This window comes from Pezoporus flaviventris, unplaced genomic scaffold (genome assembly GCF_033815535.1).
Source record: "Pezoporus flaviventris isolate CSIRO_AGI_PZ_B2104156 unplaced genomic scaffold, CSIRO_AGI_Pfla_v1 ptg000006l, whole genome shotgun sequence".
Lineage (NCBI taxonomy): Eukaryota > Metazoa > Chordata > Aves > Psittaciformes > Psittacidae > Pezoporus > Pezoporus flaviventris.
This window is the reverse complement of record NW_026892554.1, coordinates 2873854-2890136: the sequence shown is the minus strand read 5'-3', so window position 1 is coordinate 2890136 and position 16283 is coordinate 2873854. Positions and strand designations below refer to the sequence as shown.

The following is a 16283-nucleotide window of genomic DNA, read 5'->3' as shown; positions in this document are numbered from 1 at the left end:
GTTCACCGGGAGACTTTCAGACCCTGTTCCATGGAAGGCAAGTCTCTTACCTCGAGACCATGTTGAGAAGGTCCAACAGTGTAGGATGCAACATCAATCACCAGCCAGGAAAAGCCCTGCTAGCCTGTGATATCCCCAAATCCAGCATGAACATGTGGCACTGGGGACAAGGAACCATCAGTATGAGACTCCTTCAAAACCAACACAACAGTTACAGGAGGTTCAAGTTCTGCTCTTGCCCTGAATTTCCCTGTAATTTTTACTCTTTCATAAGCATATTACTGTTGTTCCAGTGGGCTGGTTATGTGGAAAGTCCAAGCAAAGGGGGGAACCGGACAGTGACCTGCTCCATGTATCTATCTCAAGAGTGTGAGCCAGACAGCGCTGTCAAAGGGCAAAGAATACACACTGGAAACAAAACCTCTTTGTTCTCTAATTTTGTTCCAGTTAAGTCAGTTCAGCTGTTCCCTATAACCAGTCAAAAACATTCAGCGTTTCCCAAAGTATTTTAAGACTTCAAAGTTGTAGATTTTATTTTGACAGTTTTAAAGCATGGAGCTTCTTTTTTTCTTCCCTTTATAGATTTTTTTTTGCATTACAAACAAAGCTGTTTAATAAATTAAGCTTTACACGACCACTGCCACTCTGCTTTTATCATGCCTTCAATTAAAATATTGCTTCTTGAAGATAGCAAATGGCTTCTGAAGGGAAAAAAAGAAGAGGGTATTTCACTGAGAATGTTTTCAATAGAGTTCATTTGTTAAAACTTGTGATTAAAACCAAACTCTGGGCAGCTCAAAACCAGAAGTGGTTTCTATCAGTCCAAGTTGCTGAACTCAAAACTTTCAGGCTTTAAATGAACTCACCCAAAAAGTAAACTCTCCAGCAATCACTGAGGAGGAAAACGTAGGAAAAAGTGAGCTCTCCAACACCCAACAATGAGGAAAACATTGGAAAAACACTGGTTAGACTGCTGCCTGGCAGCTCAGCAGACATGGGAGCTCATCAGGAGCAGGCTGCTCCAGAACAAAACCTTCCTACATAACCCAGGCAAGAGATCCGACCTTTTCATCTATAAAAAACAGTCAACCCACCACTGAACTCATTACTGAGGGAGATCTGCCCTTCAGAATTGTTTTGTTCAGTCTCAGGGCTTAAACCTGTTCTGACACCACTTGCCTCCTGTCAGGAAAGTGCTGGAACAGCTCCGGGACAAGACCTGTGCTGAAACCAAACCTGTCTGAACTCTCCCCACGTAACATGAGCTTCACACGCCGGTGCTGAAACTGTCACAACAGGGAACAGGAGCCAGGCAGGCAGCGAAGGACTCCTGTCTTCAAAAGCAAAGAAAAGAGGGTTATAAAAACTCATCAGCTGTTTGTGCTTACTGCTGCTCTTCTGCAAAGCTGTAATCACAGCAGTCATTCTGCAGCAGTACACCTCTGAGGGCTCCTCACCAGCAGCACGGGAATGGCCTGGGCTTGGCCAGCTTCACAGTGCCAGCAGCACAGGCCCTAATCCCACCGTTCTGAGGCCAAAGCTCCGCTCGCACAGTTCACAGTACAGCCCACAACCAGCTGTGTCAGCACAACCGAGAAAGCAGGATCAAGCAGCCATGGGGAGGGAGCTTTTAAGCCTGCGATGCTGCCAAATGCTTCGTATCACAGCCCTGCCTATTTGCATTTCTGCCTTGGGCCCCATCTGTAGCTTCCCATCCATGTAAAAGCTGTCCCCTGGGAGAAGAAAGGCTACTGTCCATTTGTTCAACACATCTCGAGCGCATCCAGTTTCAAATGAAGTAGGTGGTAAAACTCCTAATGCTAATCTTCTCCATGCAATTCAGAATCTCTTGTCATCTGGGGGCACGGAAGATCAGAAACGGAAATAGCTGGTCCAGCAGCCTCCATCAGTTAGTGCCAGACACCTCCAAGGCAGCTCCACATGCTCACCATCACCAACATGCACACTTAATTCTTTCCTCAACTTCCACTTCAGACAAAGTGATCTTACGAAGTAGGTCTCCCAATGCAGTGTCACTGAAATCACTTCACAATAAACACACAAGGAATAAAGTATCTTTAAAATATGGTTACATCCTGTTCTAGAAGTCTTAATGGGCCATATATTTAGCCCAGGAACAACCTGAAAGCCAGGACAGCCATACTGCGGCACTGAAACTATGTCACTGTAAAGCTATTTCATTACAAGCCACAGCTCTCTTTGCAAAGACAATTTCTTTCAAGAGCCCAACTAAGCTGGTACAAGGTTTTCCAGTGTGCATACATGTAGGGCCCAATATATCATGAAGAAATGAGCCCAATATATCATGTGGCAGTGGAGAACCAGGAGAAAGAAACCAAGAAACACAGGAGATGGGTCCCTTTCAATACAGGTCTCAGGAGAGGTCACTGCAAGGACTTTGAGCTGGAGGAGGGCCAGGGGACCATGAATGCATCTGTTGGAGATCCCACCCAGGCTCCAGGCAGGCACCCTCGGACACATGCTAACTGCAAGAGCAGAGGAAGCAGGAGCTGAAGCTGAGGCCACCCATACTCTTGTGACTCTCACTCCCTGCAGTGACAAACTGCCTGGCACAGACGAGGAGGTAGCGGCTGGCAGAGCTGCACAAGCGAGCACAGACTATCCTCAAATGGTCACTATGTCCAGAGCTTCCTTCACAGCCAGCTCAGCACAACACTGAGCCACCAAGGCCTGGAGGTGACAGACACACGGAAGACGGAGGTAAGGCCAGGCATCTTGCTCCTCAACTTGCTTAAGCTCCATGGGAACAGCTGTGGAAAGAAAAGGGCAGAGGGGTACAAACGTGGGTCTCAACGGGATCCAGAGATGTCAGAGCCAGGCACTCCAAAGTCACTTCTGTTCATGCCCAGGGATTTAAGGAATTCCCACAGCAGCTCAGCTCCAAAGCCCCTGGTCTGCACTCTGCTTGCCTGGGAACCCTGCAGGGCTCATGAGCTCAGGCAGGGCTGAGGAGAGGCACCAACACAGCCCCCACCACTCATGACTCTGGGGGGAACTGCATCACCCTCCTATTCCCTCCAAAGGGCAAAGAGGTCCCAAGCGAATGGGGAAGCACAGACCCTGCCTAACTCAAGACTTCTGTGGCTCTCAAGACCGTAGAGAGGAACTCTACATTGCTCTTCCAGAACCTGCTCCTCCCTGCATGATCCCGGAAGAAAACTGGAGTAGAACACCCATACAGTCTTCATCTTCTTCATTACAAGGAGAAGAAGACTGAAATTGGCTTCTCTGAAACAGCTCAGAGCTATCTCAGGAAAAGCATGTTATCTCTCACCAGCCCAAACCACTCCTATTTGTTACAGGATAATAAAGCCAGTGGTACTAAGCAATCGCACTGTTACACTGTTGTTTCACATGGCTATAATTTAACAGCTCCTCACTGTTTGCTTTAGGAAATCTGCTCTTAAAAGGTCTATAAAATTATAAACTCTTGCTCCAGTTTGAAAACATAGAGAACAGAAATCCCTGCTCATGCCTAATAAATCACATTCCCCCACTAGTAAACACCAGCATGGCAGAAACATCTTTTGTTTATTGAAAGTCAATGGCATGTGGACATTTTAAACAAAGAGAAGGTGGGAGGCTGAGGGGAACAGATTATGTTTTCCACTTTCATTCTGCCTGTGTCTAAACAAACGGTTCCTAACAGCTTTGTTTTCCAAACCAACTTTCTCCCAGCTGCTATCTGGAACCACAGAAAGGGAAAGCACTACTCAAGATGTGCAAGGACTACTTGACTTTGCACGCTCATTTTACTCAGAAGTCAGCGCTCCTGATATGCAAGCCACAGGGAGTGCTATTAGGAGTAAGTAAGTGGTTGGCTTCACTTACAAAGCAGTACTGGGAGATACTTCAAGCCATGCAAAGGGGAACCAGCATTTTGCTAAGCTTTAGTGACAGGTCACCCTGCCACAGGACTACATCCACTGCCTTCCACCCAGCCACAACGGCGCATCAACTTAGAAGATGACGGAACCCATACTATAACAGCTAAGATACGCAGGCAGAGAACAGCTCTTACAGGCTCCTCAGTGACCAGTCACCTGTAGTATATGAAATCAAACTACCACCCTCAACTCTTTTTGGCCATGGTCATGTCTGTTCCCATAAGTAAGGGCAGCATAGAGATACTGACACAAAAAAGACCCAGGAAACCATGCCACAAAGGAGTACATTATAACAACTCTGAAGTTTTCAGCATCTTAAAGATCAAAGATCTTATTCATCAAAGATCTTTCTCATCCCTCTGCCTTCAACTGATGATCAAGGTATCAAATATTCCTGTGGTTTCCCTTGCCTTCTTGCTACATGCAGTTTAGTGTTACTTAGACTGTATCTGCCTCAGAAGTTCCTTGCCTACACAAGAGATGTGACAACACTTTCATAAAGCTTCAGGCTGGGAATAGTAAGAGTTAACATACTCACACAGCAGAACATTCCTTGTATCAAGCAGAAAGACAGAAATATGTCTCAATCGGAGTCCTGGAAATGATGAGGAAACCCTCTGCACAAGCTCCTTCATGAGGTCTTTCTCTCCCAGCCCTGTACAGCCTCACAATAGCCGAGTCTCCCTGACAGCACATGGATTTCAGTGCTACTCACAGCACAAATGGGATAATTAAGCCAGAAATCTTCAAAGCCCTGCCACTGCTGTTGGCAATGGGATTCTGCACCTCACCTGGAAATAAACACGGAAGAAGAGCAGGCAAAGCCCCTTCTCCACCAACAGCCTTAGTCCAGTTTTCACCAAGAAGTCCCTCCTAGCAGCTGGGAAGTCCCTGTATAAATACAACCCTTAGAAAAGGGGCTAAGCCCTAGTTGATGGGGCTACAGAACTGATGGACAGGGGTAGAGCAGTTGATGTCATCTACCTGGACTTGTGTAAAGCGTTCAACACTGTCCCACAGGACATCCTTGTCTCTAAATTGGAGAGACATCAATTTGATGGATGGACCACTCGGTGGATAAAGAACTGGCTGGATGGCCGCACGGAAAGAGTTGTGGTCAATGGCTCAATATCCAGCTGGAGACCAGTAACGAGTGGCGTCCCTCAGGGATCGGTGTTGGGACCGGTCTTGTTCAACATCTTTGTTGCTGACATGGACAGTGGGATTGAGTGCGCCCTCAGCAAGTTTGCCGATGACACCAAGCTGTGTGGTTCGGCTGATGCACTGGAGGGAAGGAATGCCATCCAGAGGGACCTTGACACGCTTGTGAGGTGGGCTGATGGCAACCTCATGAAGTTTAACCATGCCAAGTGCAAGGTCCTACACCTGGGTTGGAGCAATCCCAGGCACAGCTACAGGTTGGGCAGAGAAGAGATTCAGAGCAGCCCTGTGGAGAAGGACTTGGGGGTGCTGGTCGATGAGAAAATGAACATGAGCCGGCTTCAGTGTGCGCTCACAGTCCAGAAACCAACCATATCCTGGGCTGCATCAAAAGGAGCGTGACCAGCAGGTCGAAGGAGGTGATCCTGCCCCTCTACTCTGCTCTCGTGAGACCTCACCTGGAGTATTGTGTGCAGTTCTGGTGTCCTCAACATAAAAAGGACATGGAACTGTTGGAACAAGTCCAGAGAAGGGCCACGAGGATGATCAGGGGCTGGAGCACCTCCTGTATGAAGACAGGCTGAGAAAGTTGGGGCTGTTCAGCCTGGAGAAGAGAAGGCTGCGTGGAGACCTCATAGCAGCTTCCAGTATCTGAAGGGGGCCTATAGGGATGCTGGGGAGGGACTCTTCATTAGGGACTGTAGTGACAGGACAAGGGGTATCGGGTTAAAACTTAAACAGGGGAAGTTTAGGTTGGATATAAGGAGGAAATTCTTTCCTCTTAGGGTGGTGAGGCACTGGAATGGGTTGCCCAGGGAGGTTGTGAATGCTCTGTCCCCGGCAGTGTTCAAGGCCAGGTTGGACGAGGCCTTGGGCGATATGATTTAGCGTAAGGTGTCCCTGCCCACGGCAGGGGGGTTGGAACTGGATGATCTTAAGGTTCTTTCCAACCCTAACGATTCTATGATTCTATGAAAAGAGGCACACAAAGGAAAAGAGGGAAACCAGTGGCACAGCATATTTGCCAGTGAAGCACAAGCTACAGGCAGAAAAACAGTGATGTTTTAATCAGTGACAGCCCTTTTATCTTGCTGTGTGCTGGCTTTCTCCTTGTAAAAAAGGAGCAGATCCCATCTCAGTTCTTACCTGAAATGCTGTCTTCAAAGAAAAAGGGCGAAGAACCCTTTTGCAGGGGTGGCACTGCTCTGACACACATCCAAAGACAGATGCACTCTTCAGGCTGAGCCGAAGGCCTTCACAACAAACAAAATCCCCTGGCATGTATTTAGAAGTATTTATTGTACATTTCTGGCTTTTAAAGTTAAGCAAAGAGCCTTCCTTGTTTGCTCACGCTTCCTTGATAGGCTGGGGTGTGAGTCTGGAGCGTCTCTTCACAACATGGTGTAAAGTGCCACTCCAAGAAGACAAGAACAACTCTGCCATGCTGTATCGTTACAAAGCCACCTACCTGCGAGAAGAGAAGCCAGGCTCATCAAGCTCCTGCCAACAATCCTGCCTTGCCCAGGTAATTGCACAAACCATGAATTAATAAGAAATAATGAGCCAGCACACAGGGGAAGAGAGGACAATTCAGAACAGCAGCAAAGAGAACTAATGGGAAAGTATGTTTTAATAGCTCACTGCTGACAGGAGACTCCAAACATAATAAAACAGGAGATGCTGAACTGCTACGTCAAAGCAGCTGCCACAACTAGACAATGCACTGATCTGACCAAGGACCCGACCATCTCACTTTGCATATTCCCAGCACAACTTCTCACCTATTCCTGTTTTAAAAGACAGTATCTGATCGTGATCTGGAAACTCAGCTGTCGCTGAAAATGCAAAGTGGGCTCTTACAGGACCTCATGAAAAATAGCGAGATAACACCCATACCCATGGCTACTGGGAGGTACTTGAAAGTGGAGAAAAACAAGGCGCAGTACCACCTTCTGAAGATGACTAAAGGTCAGAATGGGTGGGAATTTGCCCTTCCGCTTCCAAATTTAAACTTCCTTGTATCATAACAACAGGAAGAAAATGTATTTCACAGCTGATGTTCCAAAATCCCTCACACCTACTTGGCTGCTTAACTTTCCAACATCTCCAGTGCATTCACCCACTGTCAGTTCAAGTTTCTCTTCAGAGCACATAAATCTTGCCTTTTTCCAAAGCTGCAGCCAGCTGAAACCTGACAGTTTGAGGACAAAGCAATAAAAGGATTGGGTCTGCTTCCAAATGGTGAAGGACACGCTTCCAATGCTACAGTATCCGAGCAGCAGAATGCCTGTGGGGTCCATCACACCACTCTGGGGCCCTCCTGCATCAATAGGGTCCAGGCTTGTACGTAATGCTTCTCTCTGCTGTCTCTGGGCTTCTGCTTATTTCACCAAACTCATTTAAAACCAACATCCTGGACTTACACTGAGATTTCAGCAAAAACATCCAAATCACCCATTTTCTCCATGGTGAGAAGAGGTTTTGCCTCTGCATCATGCTGCTAGATGAGCACTAGAGATGGTTGCTGCTCTGGAGCAAGGAACACAACCTCATTTATTACTGAAGCCAGATTTATTTCCATTAATCTAGAGTAATTACTGCTGCTCCTCTTTTAATGAGGTCCTGTGTGCCTCAGTACATAACATCAGCAGAAGAGAAATCCTCATCTTCATAATCAGGCAATTTTGGGCCATTTTGAATAGCTTCTTCTCCAATATAAGAGGGAAATTACGAGAATGATGCCTCTTCCAAAGAGCCAGCCTCATTTTAGAGAACTGTGTGTGATCATTCTGATGTTCAGGTCAGTAACAGCCCCGCAAAATCTCCTTTATCCAACTTTCACTACTGCTGAGCAGGGATTAACATTAATTGAGCCCACCCCATATTAGCCAAGGATTATTTGTTAGTCACCTGCCTACAATCACTTGCGTTTTCCAGCAGAGCCCTTCACATCGCTCAGATAGCCAGCAGGATAATCCAAGTCACATTTTTAATGAAATCTACACGAAAAAACCCACATCCACACCATGGTCTTCCTCCCTTCCAGAAGGTATTCTGGAACATCACACCCTGGTCATCCCCCCTTCCAGATACTTTTGTTGTTGAAGCCCAATGTTAAACCTGAAACAAGGAATGTCTTCAGCTCCCAGCGCAGCCCCGCTATCCTCAACCCTACAGAACTATCCAAGTGCCTTGACTGGTATAAAAAACAAAGAGTGAGAAGAATTATTTGACAGCTCAGCCTCGTGCCCGGATGCTGAAGTGCTGCTGAAGCCTTTCACCCCGCACTTAACTCCCTCTGCCTCTAAACAGAAAATCCTGGCAGCAGCCACAAACGTTAAGTAAATGGGAAGCTTTTCTCTGCCAGCAGCTGGGAGAAACTTCCTTTTCGCCTCACTTTGCACGTAAAGAAAACCCCACAATAGCACTTGTGGTAACACTGCTAGCCAGATTTTCAACTGACAGACTCTTGAGGAGAGCCTCCAGATAGGAAGTCTGCACATAAGGACCCTCTTCAAGCGGATGGCATTTGACTTCACGAACGTAGGGCTCATCTCCTCGAGGAAAGGTTCCCTTTGTTTTCAGTACAAAGAGTACAAAGGAAAAGAAAGAAAAGTTGCTTTTGCCGTGACCCACGAAAAACAGAGCTAAATAATTTTGATCAATATTTTCATTTCTCTGACAAAAGCCGCAATCAGCACTCACATAAACAACTGGTTAGCAAGCGTGGAGGGGGGGGGGCAGGAGGGGTAAATCAAACCAGAGCTTCAAGACACTTATCTTTCCATTACAACAATTGCCACCAATGACAGTAATTTACATGGCTAATAGGCAGTATTATGTTTACAGAATCATTCTTGGGAGGGAGGATCTAAACATTTTTTGCCAGCCCAGCAAAGGAGCTGGTACTGCATCAGATGCTGGTTTCTTTTCCCCCTTTCCTATGCGTGTTTTGCCAAGATGCCTTGCTACTCACAACAAGGAGTACCTCTGCAAGCACAAACAAACCTAGGGAGCATACGATCGCCTGCCTGTGACAACCTGAATTCTCTCACAGCAGGGCTGCCTGAACCTCTGTGCTTGGGGAAAATACCTCTCAAGCAGGAGATAATAGAGTCAAGCCTGCAACACAAGGTCCTCCACCCCATGCCACACTTCTCACCCCTCTGCTGAAGATAACCTCAAACTAGCCCCAGTGTCTCAGACACAAGCCTTATCTCCCATGAGAGGTCCCATCACAACACCACAGGCAAAACCCCCGGGAACATCAGCCTGAACATCTGCTAATTCTCTGCCCTCCCCAAGCCTTGTCTTTCTGTTGGTCGTGAAAAGCTCTGTATCTCCTCCTTACAAGCTCTCTCTAGGCTTTGCCAGGAGTCACACAGGCAAGTGGGACTGGTAAGGCATAGAAACGGGCCAGTCCCTCAGGGTCAACATGATTAAGAGGACTATATGTATTATCCTTTTAAAGCAGCACTGATATTCCCAGCAAGGTAAGAGAACATTATATCAGTACTACAAAGAACACACTGGAGTTTTTCACTAGACCATCTCCAAAAAATAAAAGAGACAAAAAAGGCACAAAGACTTCCAAAAGCACATGAAAGCTTTAGTTTCAATAACAACAAAAACCAGGAAAAAAAATAGTGAACGCTTGCCTAATTTTCTTTTAATATCAGGCACAATTCCACTTTTGTCTGGAAAATACATGCACCCGTTCTGCAAATCGTACCCAACCAGCCAGCCAAGAGACTCAGAGAGGACAGTCTTGCATTAAATGCAAAACTTCAGGTCATTTTAGAACCTGTAAGCACTGCTGATGCTTTTTAAAAAAGATTTGTCAAAGCCCTGAGGGCATGGGCAGCCAGGCTTTGCCAAAACCCTCAGTGGATTCACACAACACAGCACAAGAAATCCATCCCATTAAGTAATGACCTTTTTGGTCACACCAATTAACTTGATCATCTATCGACAGTCAATTTAGAAACTATCCAGGATGCACATTTCCCAGCACAGTCAGCTCCTTAGCACATCCTCCCAACCCGCTGCCAGCCTGGCATCGCTTCTGCATCCCAGGTTTGCTCCCCCTCTGCTCCAAGTTCTGCCAACCCAGCACCTTTCGGTGCTGAGCCATCCCAGCTTCAAAGGGGATGTGATCCAAAGACTCAAGCAGGAAATGAGAGCAGGGAAGTCAGTCAGAATAGGGAAAGACTGAGCACAAATGCAATAACTTCACACACCAGACCTTAATCCTCCCACCGCTTTGGCTGACAGCAGCCTCTGGGGATGCCCACATTTCATTGACACAGCTGTAATATTCATGACCTGTCCTCAAGAAATCCATATGAGAGATCTTGAAAAAAAATCAAAACGCTAAACCCCATGAAAGCACAGAATAAAGCAGGTTATTCAATAGCTCAGCTGAATTTAATGTGGCAGTAACAGGCAATTGCATTTCAAATGCAGATACAGATTTTTAAGTAATTTCAGAACATCTGATGTGAAAGTTTCACTGGAATACAGTAACTGCTTATCATAACCACAAGTATGTTTATTACCCACAGAGATAACACACAGCATCTGCTGGGCTTCTCAGATAAAGCAGGCCCATATCGCAACAGCAGGATCCCACGGATTAAGAGCAAGAGAGGATCCAACTCAGTGACACCAAAGGGCATCAGTGACATGAACAAAAACACATCCAAGGGAGAAGCACCACAACCTACACGCTCAGGAGCAAAGTGTCTTGACACCTGCAGACACAGTAGTATTAGATGTACTCAAACAAGGCTGAAGACAAGTCTTTGGGCTCTCCCAGGGAATTTCTCTTCTCAGCAGCTACAACTCTAGCAGGTATCTACCTTCCTGGAAGTAGACACAGCAGCTCTTCCCCTTCCTACAAAGGCTCTGTTACTCTTCAGGGTTAGGAAATTCAATGGTGTTTCAAGGATGGTTTCAGCATACCAGTGAAAATCACACAAACTAAAGGGGGCATTTTGGTCATTCCCCCCCACATCTGTGGTTTAGCATCTCTGGAAGGGCTCATGAAAACACAGCTCAATTCTGCTTGAGATTCAGTTTTCACCAAAAGGCTGTTAAGTCAGAAAAGCATAAGCATCACTTGGAGAGCACTTACTCATGGGATTTCAACAAATACAAAAGGGTACTTAGAGTGACAGTGTCCTTCATTATGTTAACAGCATGAAAGAGCATCTTCTGCCCAGCTGGAACAAATGGGGAAACTGAGGCACAGACGGAGATCTCTCTCCTCAACCTGATCACTTATTTTCAAAACCTCTGGATTCTCCATGTCCACTAGCTCTGACTGACCATCAGGACCAAGAATTATTTGGGAAAGCAAAGGGAGATGGCCAGACAACCAGACAGCATGACTACATAAGTCTCTTCATAAGTCTCTTCCTTAGAAAACCAGGCTAAAACTACCATAGACAAGCAGGTCCAGTTCTCCAGAAAGCAACAAAATTGCAGCAGAGTTGATTTTGGCCTAGCATGCGCTTGGCAAATACTGATAACAAGGATTTACCATATCCTCTCTAGTATTACAGCTGACTATAAAGCAAACATTTGCTTCCTACAGATAACAAAATGACTATGATCACTCTGGGTTTATAAAGGTTAGGGTTTCTGCCATCACCCGAGGCAGAAAATCCCCTACATGTAGCACTGGCCTCAGTTTTCCCCCAGGTACCCACTCATCTCATGCAGAGATATGGTTTGGGATGGTTCCCAGCAACAAATTACAATCAGATTAAATATTAATTCCCATCTTAATTATATAACCATGACTAGGCTTAATGGCCAGGCAGCCATTTAAACAGGAGAGGAGTGTGTTAATTGGAGAAGCAGCAGCTCTAACGTTGCAAATGCCCAAACCTGGTTCATGAGCACCTGGATTCTCCTGTGGGAGGACAGCTAGCTTTTGAGAAGGCAGCTCTGAGGAAGGCAGAGTTCAAATTACCTGGCAATATGGTATCAGGAATCAGCATGGAGCAATGCAGCACCTGCCTTCGAGAGAGTCATACGCTATAGTGATGAAGATCATACATGTGCTGAATACTTACGGACGGATTTTGTCCTCTCAACACCTTCGACAGAGACAAGCATGCAGCATCTCTGCTTTTGTCTAAAGATGAGGATACCAGAGCAGATAAAGCAACTGGCCCAAGATCAAGGCAGCCACTCAAGCAAGATGTCCCCTATGCCACAGCAACACCCAGCCTGGTGTGGTGGCTCGGGTGTCCCCAGTGCCGTACCACAGAAGCTGCCTGCAGCTCCGGATCAGGCTGCAAGCATGCACGCAGGGAGAGTTGTCTCCCTTCTCCCCCAGGGAAAGGCAGATTGCCAAACATTTTCTTCCTAAATTATTACTTGTGCCGCTGTGAAGTGGCTCGCGTACCATCAGCAATACACCCACCCCACGTGGGGCCCCTGCAGCACAACAGACTTCTACAGCTGCCAGGAGAAAGTCCGCTGCAAGAAGAGGGGGGGAGACAGCACAAAACCAGCAGGTTCTGCTTCACGTTGGACTTCAAGGTAGTGAAAGGAGAGGGCACAAAAAAATAAGGGAGCAGGAGATGGAAAAAGCCAGGGAAAACATAAACAGAACCAAGCCTGAGCGGTTTCTCATTCAGTCTCACACACCAGAAGGGAAACGCAGAACACAGCAGAAACATTCCCCCCTTTGGAGCAGCCTCTGCCGTCAAGGTTTGAAGAGGGGCTGTCACAACAGCCACAGCACCGCAGCAGCAAGCTCCCACGCCAGAAACCTGCCCCGGGAAAGGCGATACAGGCAAACCCTCACTAACGCTGCGCGCACAAGCGCATGGCACTGTCAGTGCCCCCCATTTCCTGGGGACTGTAAGAAACGCCCCTTCCCTGCACTGCTCATCCTGCCTCCCTGCAACCGAGCCCGCGGGCAGGGGACACTGCAGCACCACAGCCAACAGGGCAAGGGGGTCTGCATGGAGGTGATGTCCTGCGGCCACAGCAGCAGAGACACGCGATCCCCAAACAATGGCAATGCTCACAGGCAAAGGCACCGACAGCACGAAGCAGGCTGCCAGAATGAGTGGGATAGGCAGGATAAAATGAATCAGAACTAAAGTTAGGTGATGTCGAAAAAGGAAATCTATAGCAAGAGGACTCAGCCGCAAATCCACATGACAGAAACACAGATGGATTTCAGCTGATCCTCGGGGGGGAAAAGCACAGCCCACTTCCCACCAGCACGTCCCCTGTAGAGAGCCCCAAGGAAAGCAACCGGCACAGCCCCCTTCCCACAATCAACTGACGAGGGGTTGGTTTGTGTTTTGTTTTCTTTTCTTAAACCCTTTCCTGCTACTGCAGGGAAAGAGTCTCAAAGCAGGACAGGCAGAAGGCTTTCAAAACACGGGATCACATCCCCTGTTAGTGTAAACTGGCACAGCTTCCATCAAGTCCACGGTGAGGGGGGAAGGTTTTCCAGCCTAATTCTCTCCGAGGCATTTCATACCCAGTGAGGCTTGAACTTTGGATCAAAACACACAGGCTTTGGGATCAAATGCAGACTTTCCCAAAACCATTTCAGCCCTCTGCCAAATTAATTTCAGACTGAAACAAGTCCATGTTTTTCTTTTCAGAATCAAACCCACCTGTTGGAAAGCACATCCGCATGTACCGAGCGGCACGTCCACAGGCTGGGCGGCTGCGCTCGCTACCCCTCAACACAATGCGTGGCCCATTGTTAGAAAACAAACAGAAGATTTTTATTAGTTGCTTAATGGCTTGCAAAAAAGAAAAGAAAGCGGAGAAGCCACAACTGCAAATTCCTACAGAGCATTTCAAGTTTTCTTGTTGAAGCGGGTTTGAAAAACAACATCCATTGCACCAGCCCCCCTTTTCCTTTTCAAATCATTGTTCTCCATTACAAGCCTCGGGATCCACTTAGCTCTTTGCTCAAACACGCAGAGACAACGCAGCTCGCTCCCGCCTCAGCTCACCCGCTCGTCTGCTGGTGGGGTCACAGACTGCCATCCATCTAGAGAAACCCACACGCAGGGATGACAATGGGCCATTCACATGGACCGTTATTCACTTCTACTACACACAGCCACCCTAACCCTGCACCTTTATCAAATGATAACCTACCCCTTATGGGAGCTCACCAAACAAGAAAGAAAACACCCCTGCAGCCATTCACGTGCAGTTATTACGTTGTGCCGGACCCGAATGCATTGTAAAAAGGAATAAAAACATACAATGACACAAGGATGGCTTCAACACCACAATCCCCTGTTCAGGAGGCTCTTTTAAATGAGAGCAACCCTAGGGCGCACACAGGGCTCCCATTTTACAGTGTAGCTCTACCAACCCCATGTCAGGGACTTTGCGGGTCTGCGCACGCTGCGGGGATAAACCAGCGCACCCCAAGCTCCGCAGCTCCGGTGACCCTCGATGCAAACTTCGATGGCAAAGCGCACAAAGTCGGCGAGTGTGACCGGTGTACGTGTACCCGCGCACGGAGCCGTTTGCGTAACCATTGCAAAACACGGGCCCGAGGAACGTGGCTACTCCTGGGTCACCTCCTTGACCAGTGGGACATCTGCCCCACCGCACGTCCGGGCTGAAGGGAGGCCAAAGGTGCCCACCATGGCCCTGACAGACACTGGGCCTGCTGCCGGCCAGCCCCGCGCCGCTGAAGTCCCTGCAGAGGGAACTTGCCACTGGTGAGGGAGAAGCCCGGGGGTCGCAGCTACTGGCTCCATCCCCATCCTCTCCCTGGCCTGGCCCTCTGAGGGGGCTCCCCGCGGGGGGACGCCCTGTGTCACCCCAAAAGGGTGACCCCAAAGAAAGCACCGTCCAGGCACGGGTTGAATCCATGAGTGTGGCTGTCACCCGGCTCAGGGGGATGAAAAGCAGCCGGGGGACAGAAGGGGACTGGGGGGGGGGGGGTGAAAAATGGCCACAGAATGGGGGACACGACACAGTGAGAGGGGGGAAAAACGGCGAATGAGGGTGGAATGGCCACTGAAGGGTAGAGAAACAGTGCGGGGAGAGCGTCCCGGCCGGGAAGCGCATCCCTGCGGGGAGCTGCCCGCGGCCGAGGGGCTGCAGCGCGAAGGCAGGTGGCGCGGCCGCCCGTGGGCTGGGGGGCACCGACCCGTACGCGCACACACACAGACACACACCCACCCCCTTCTCACCCACCTTGCACGGCCAGGACAGCGAGGGCGGAGAAGCAGAGACAAAGCAGGTCCTCCAGCGCCATGTAAGCCCCGCCGGGCGCCGGGAGCAGGGGCCGCCTCGGCCGCATCTAAGAGGGGAGCGCGCTCTCCCGCTGCCCCACCGCCATCTTGTGCGAGCGCCCCAGCCCCGCTGCCCGCCGGCGCCGCCGGGCCCCGCTGCCGGGGGGCGGGGGGCGGCCCTGTCCTGCCGCTGCTCCGCCTTTGTCAGCGGGTTCGCCGCCGAGCCGAGGGGGCTGCTCCCGCCCTCCTCCACAGCGGCCGCACCAACAGGTTGCTGCTGGGGGGAGCGGCCGCGGTTCCTGAGGGGGTGGGCGGAGAAGCGGGAACGGGCTGCAGCGGCAGGTGCGGGGCTCCTCCGGCCTCCCCAGGCCGGCGCATGGGGGCTGTAAACATTTTATGTGCCTTTTTATTCACCCCTTTCCCCCTCCTCGTTAGGTTCGTGGCGTTTCTTTCCTTTTTGCCACAGGTGAGCGCAGAGGACATCGCGCTCCCACAAACCAGCCCTGGGCTTCCCCCTCACGGTGCTCCCTGCGGACACCTCTGCCCGCGCCTCCTTCCTGTCAGCGCTGAGGGACCCTCTGCGGTGCCCACCCTCAGCCGCCCGGCACCGACAGGCACGAAGGCGTAAGGTGTCAGGCTTGCATGGGCACAGCCATCGAGGGCTGACGGCCGCCGTCCCGCAGGGGCCCTGTCAGCCGGGGCAGGCCCATGTCTGTGGGGAGGAGGCGCGGCTGCTGCCCAGACACACGTAGGGACCGTACCTCCATCAGCCTGCAGTCCCGGTGGGGCTCATTTCGACAGCTCCCTCAGGTGTATATCCTTCACGGGGCTTTCCGGGTGTTGAAGTCCAGCCTGTGCTTCTCAGCCGTCCTTAAAGCCAATAAAACACATACGTGCATGGCACCGGTGCAGGGAGCGGCAGGAGCCACCCGCCCGCCGAGCCAAGCAG

At 49.4% G+C, this 16283-nt stretch overlaps 1 protein-coding gene across 2 annotated transcripts in view; it reads right to left on the bottom strand.

Moving 5' to 3' along the window:
• IGDCC4 (immunoglobulin superfamily DCC subclass member 4) overlaps positions 1-15588 on the bottom strand; it is an 89265-nt gene extending 73677 nt beyond the window's left edge. Inside the window, exon 1 of one of the 2 annotated variants that reach the window (XM_061446607.1) lies at positions 15297-15588. In XM_061446607.1, coding sequence (XP_061302591.1) covers positions 15297-15402 — 106 coding nt within the window. In that variant the 5' untranslated portion in view covers positions 15403-15588. The remainder of the gene's footprint in view (positions 1-15296) is intronic. The other variant, XM_061446608.1, reaches the window with a different exon arrangement.
• Between the last annotated feature and the right edge of the window lie 695 nt (positions 15589-16283).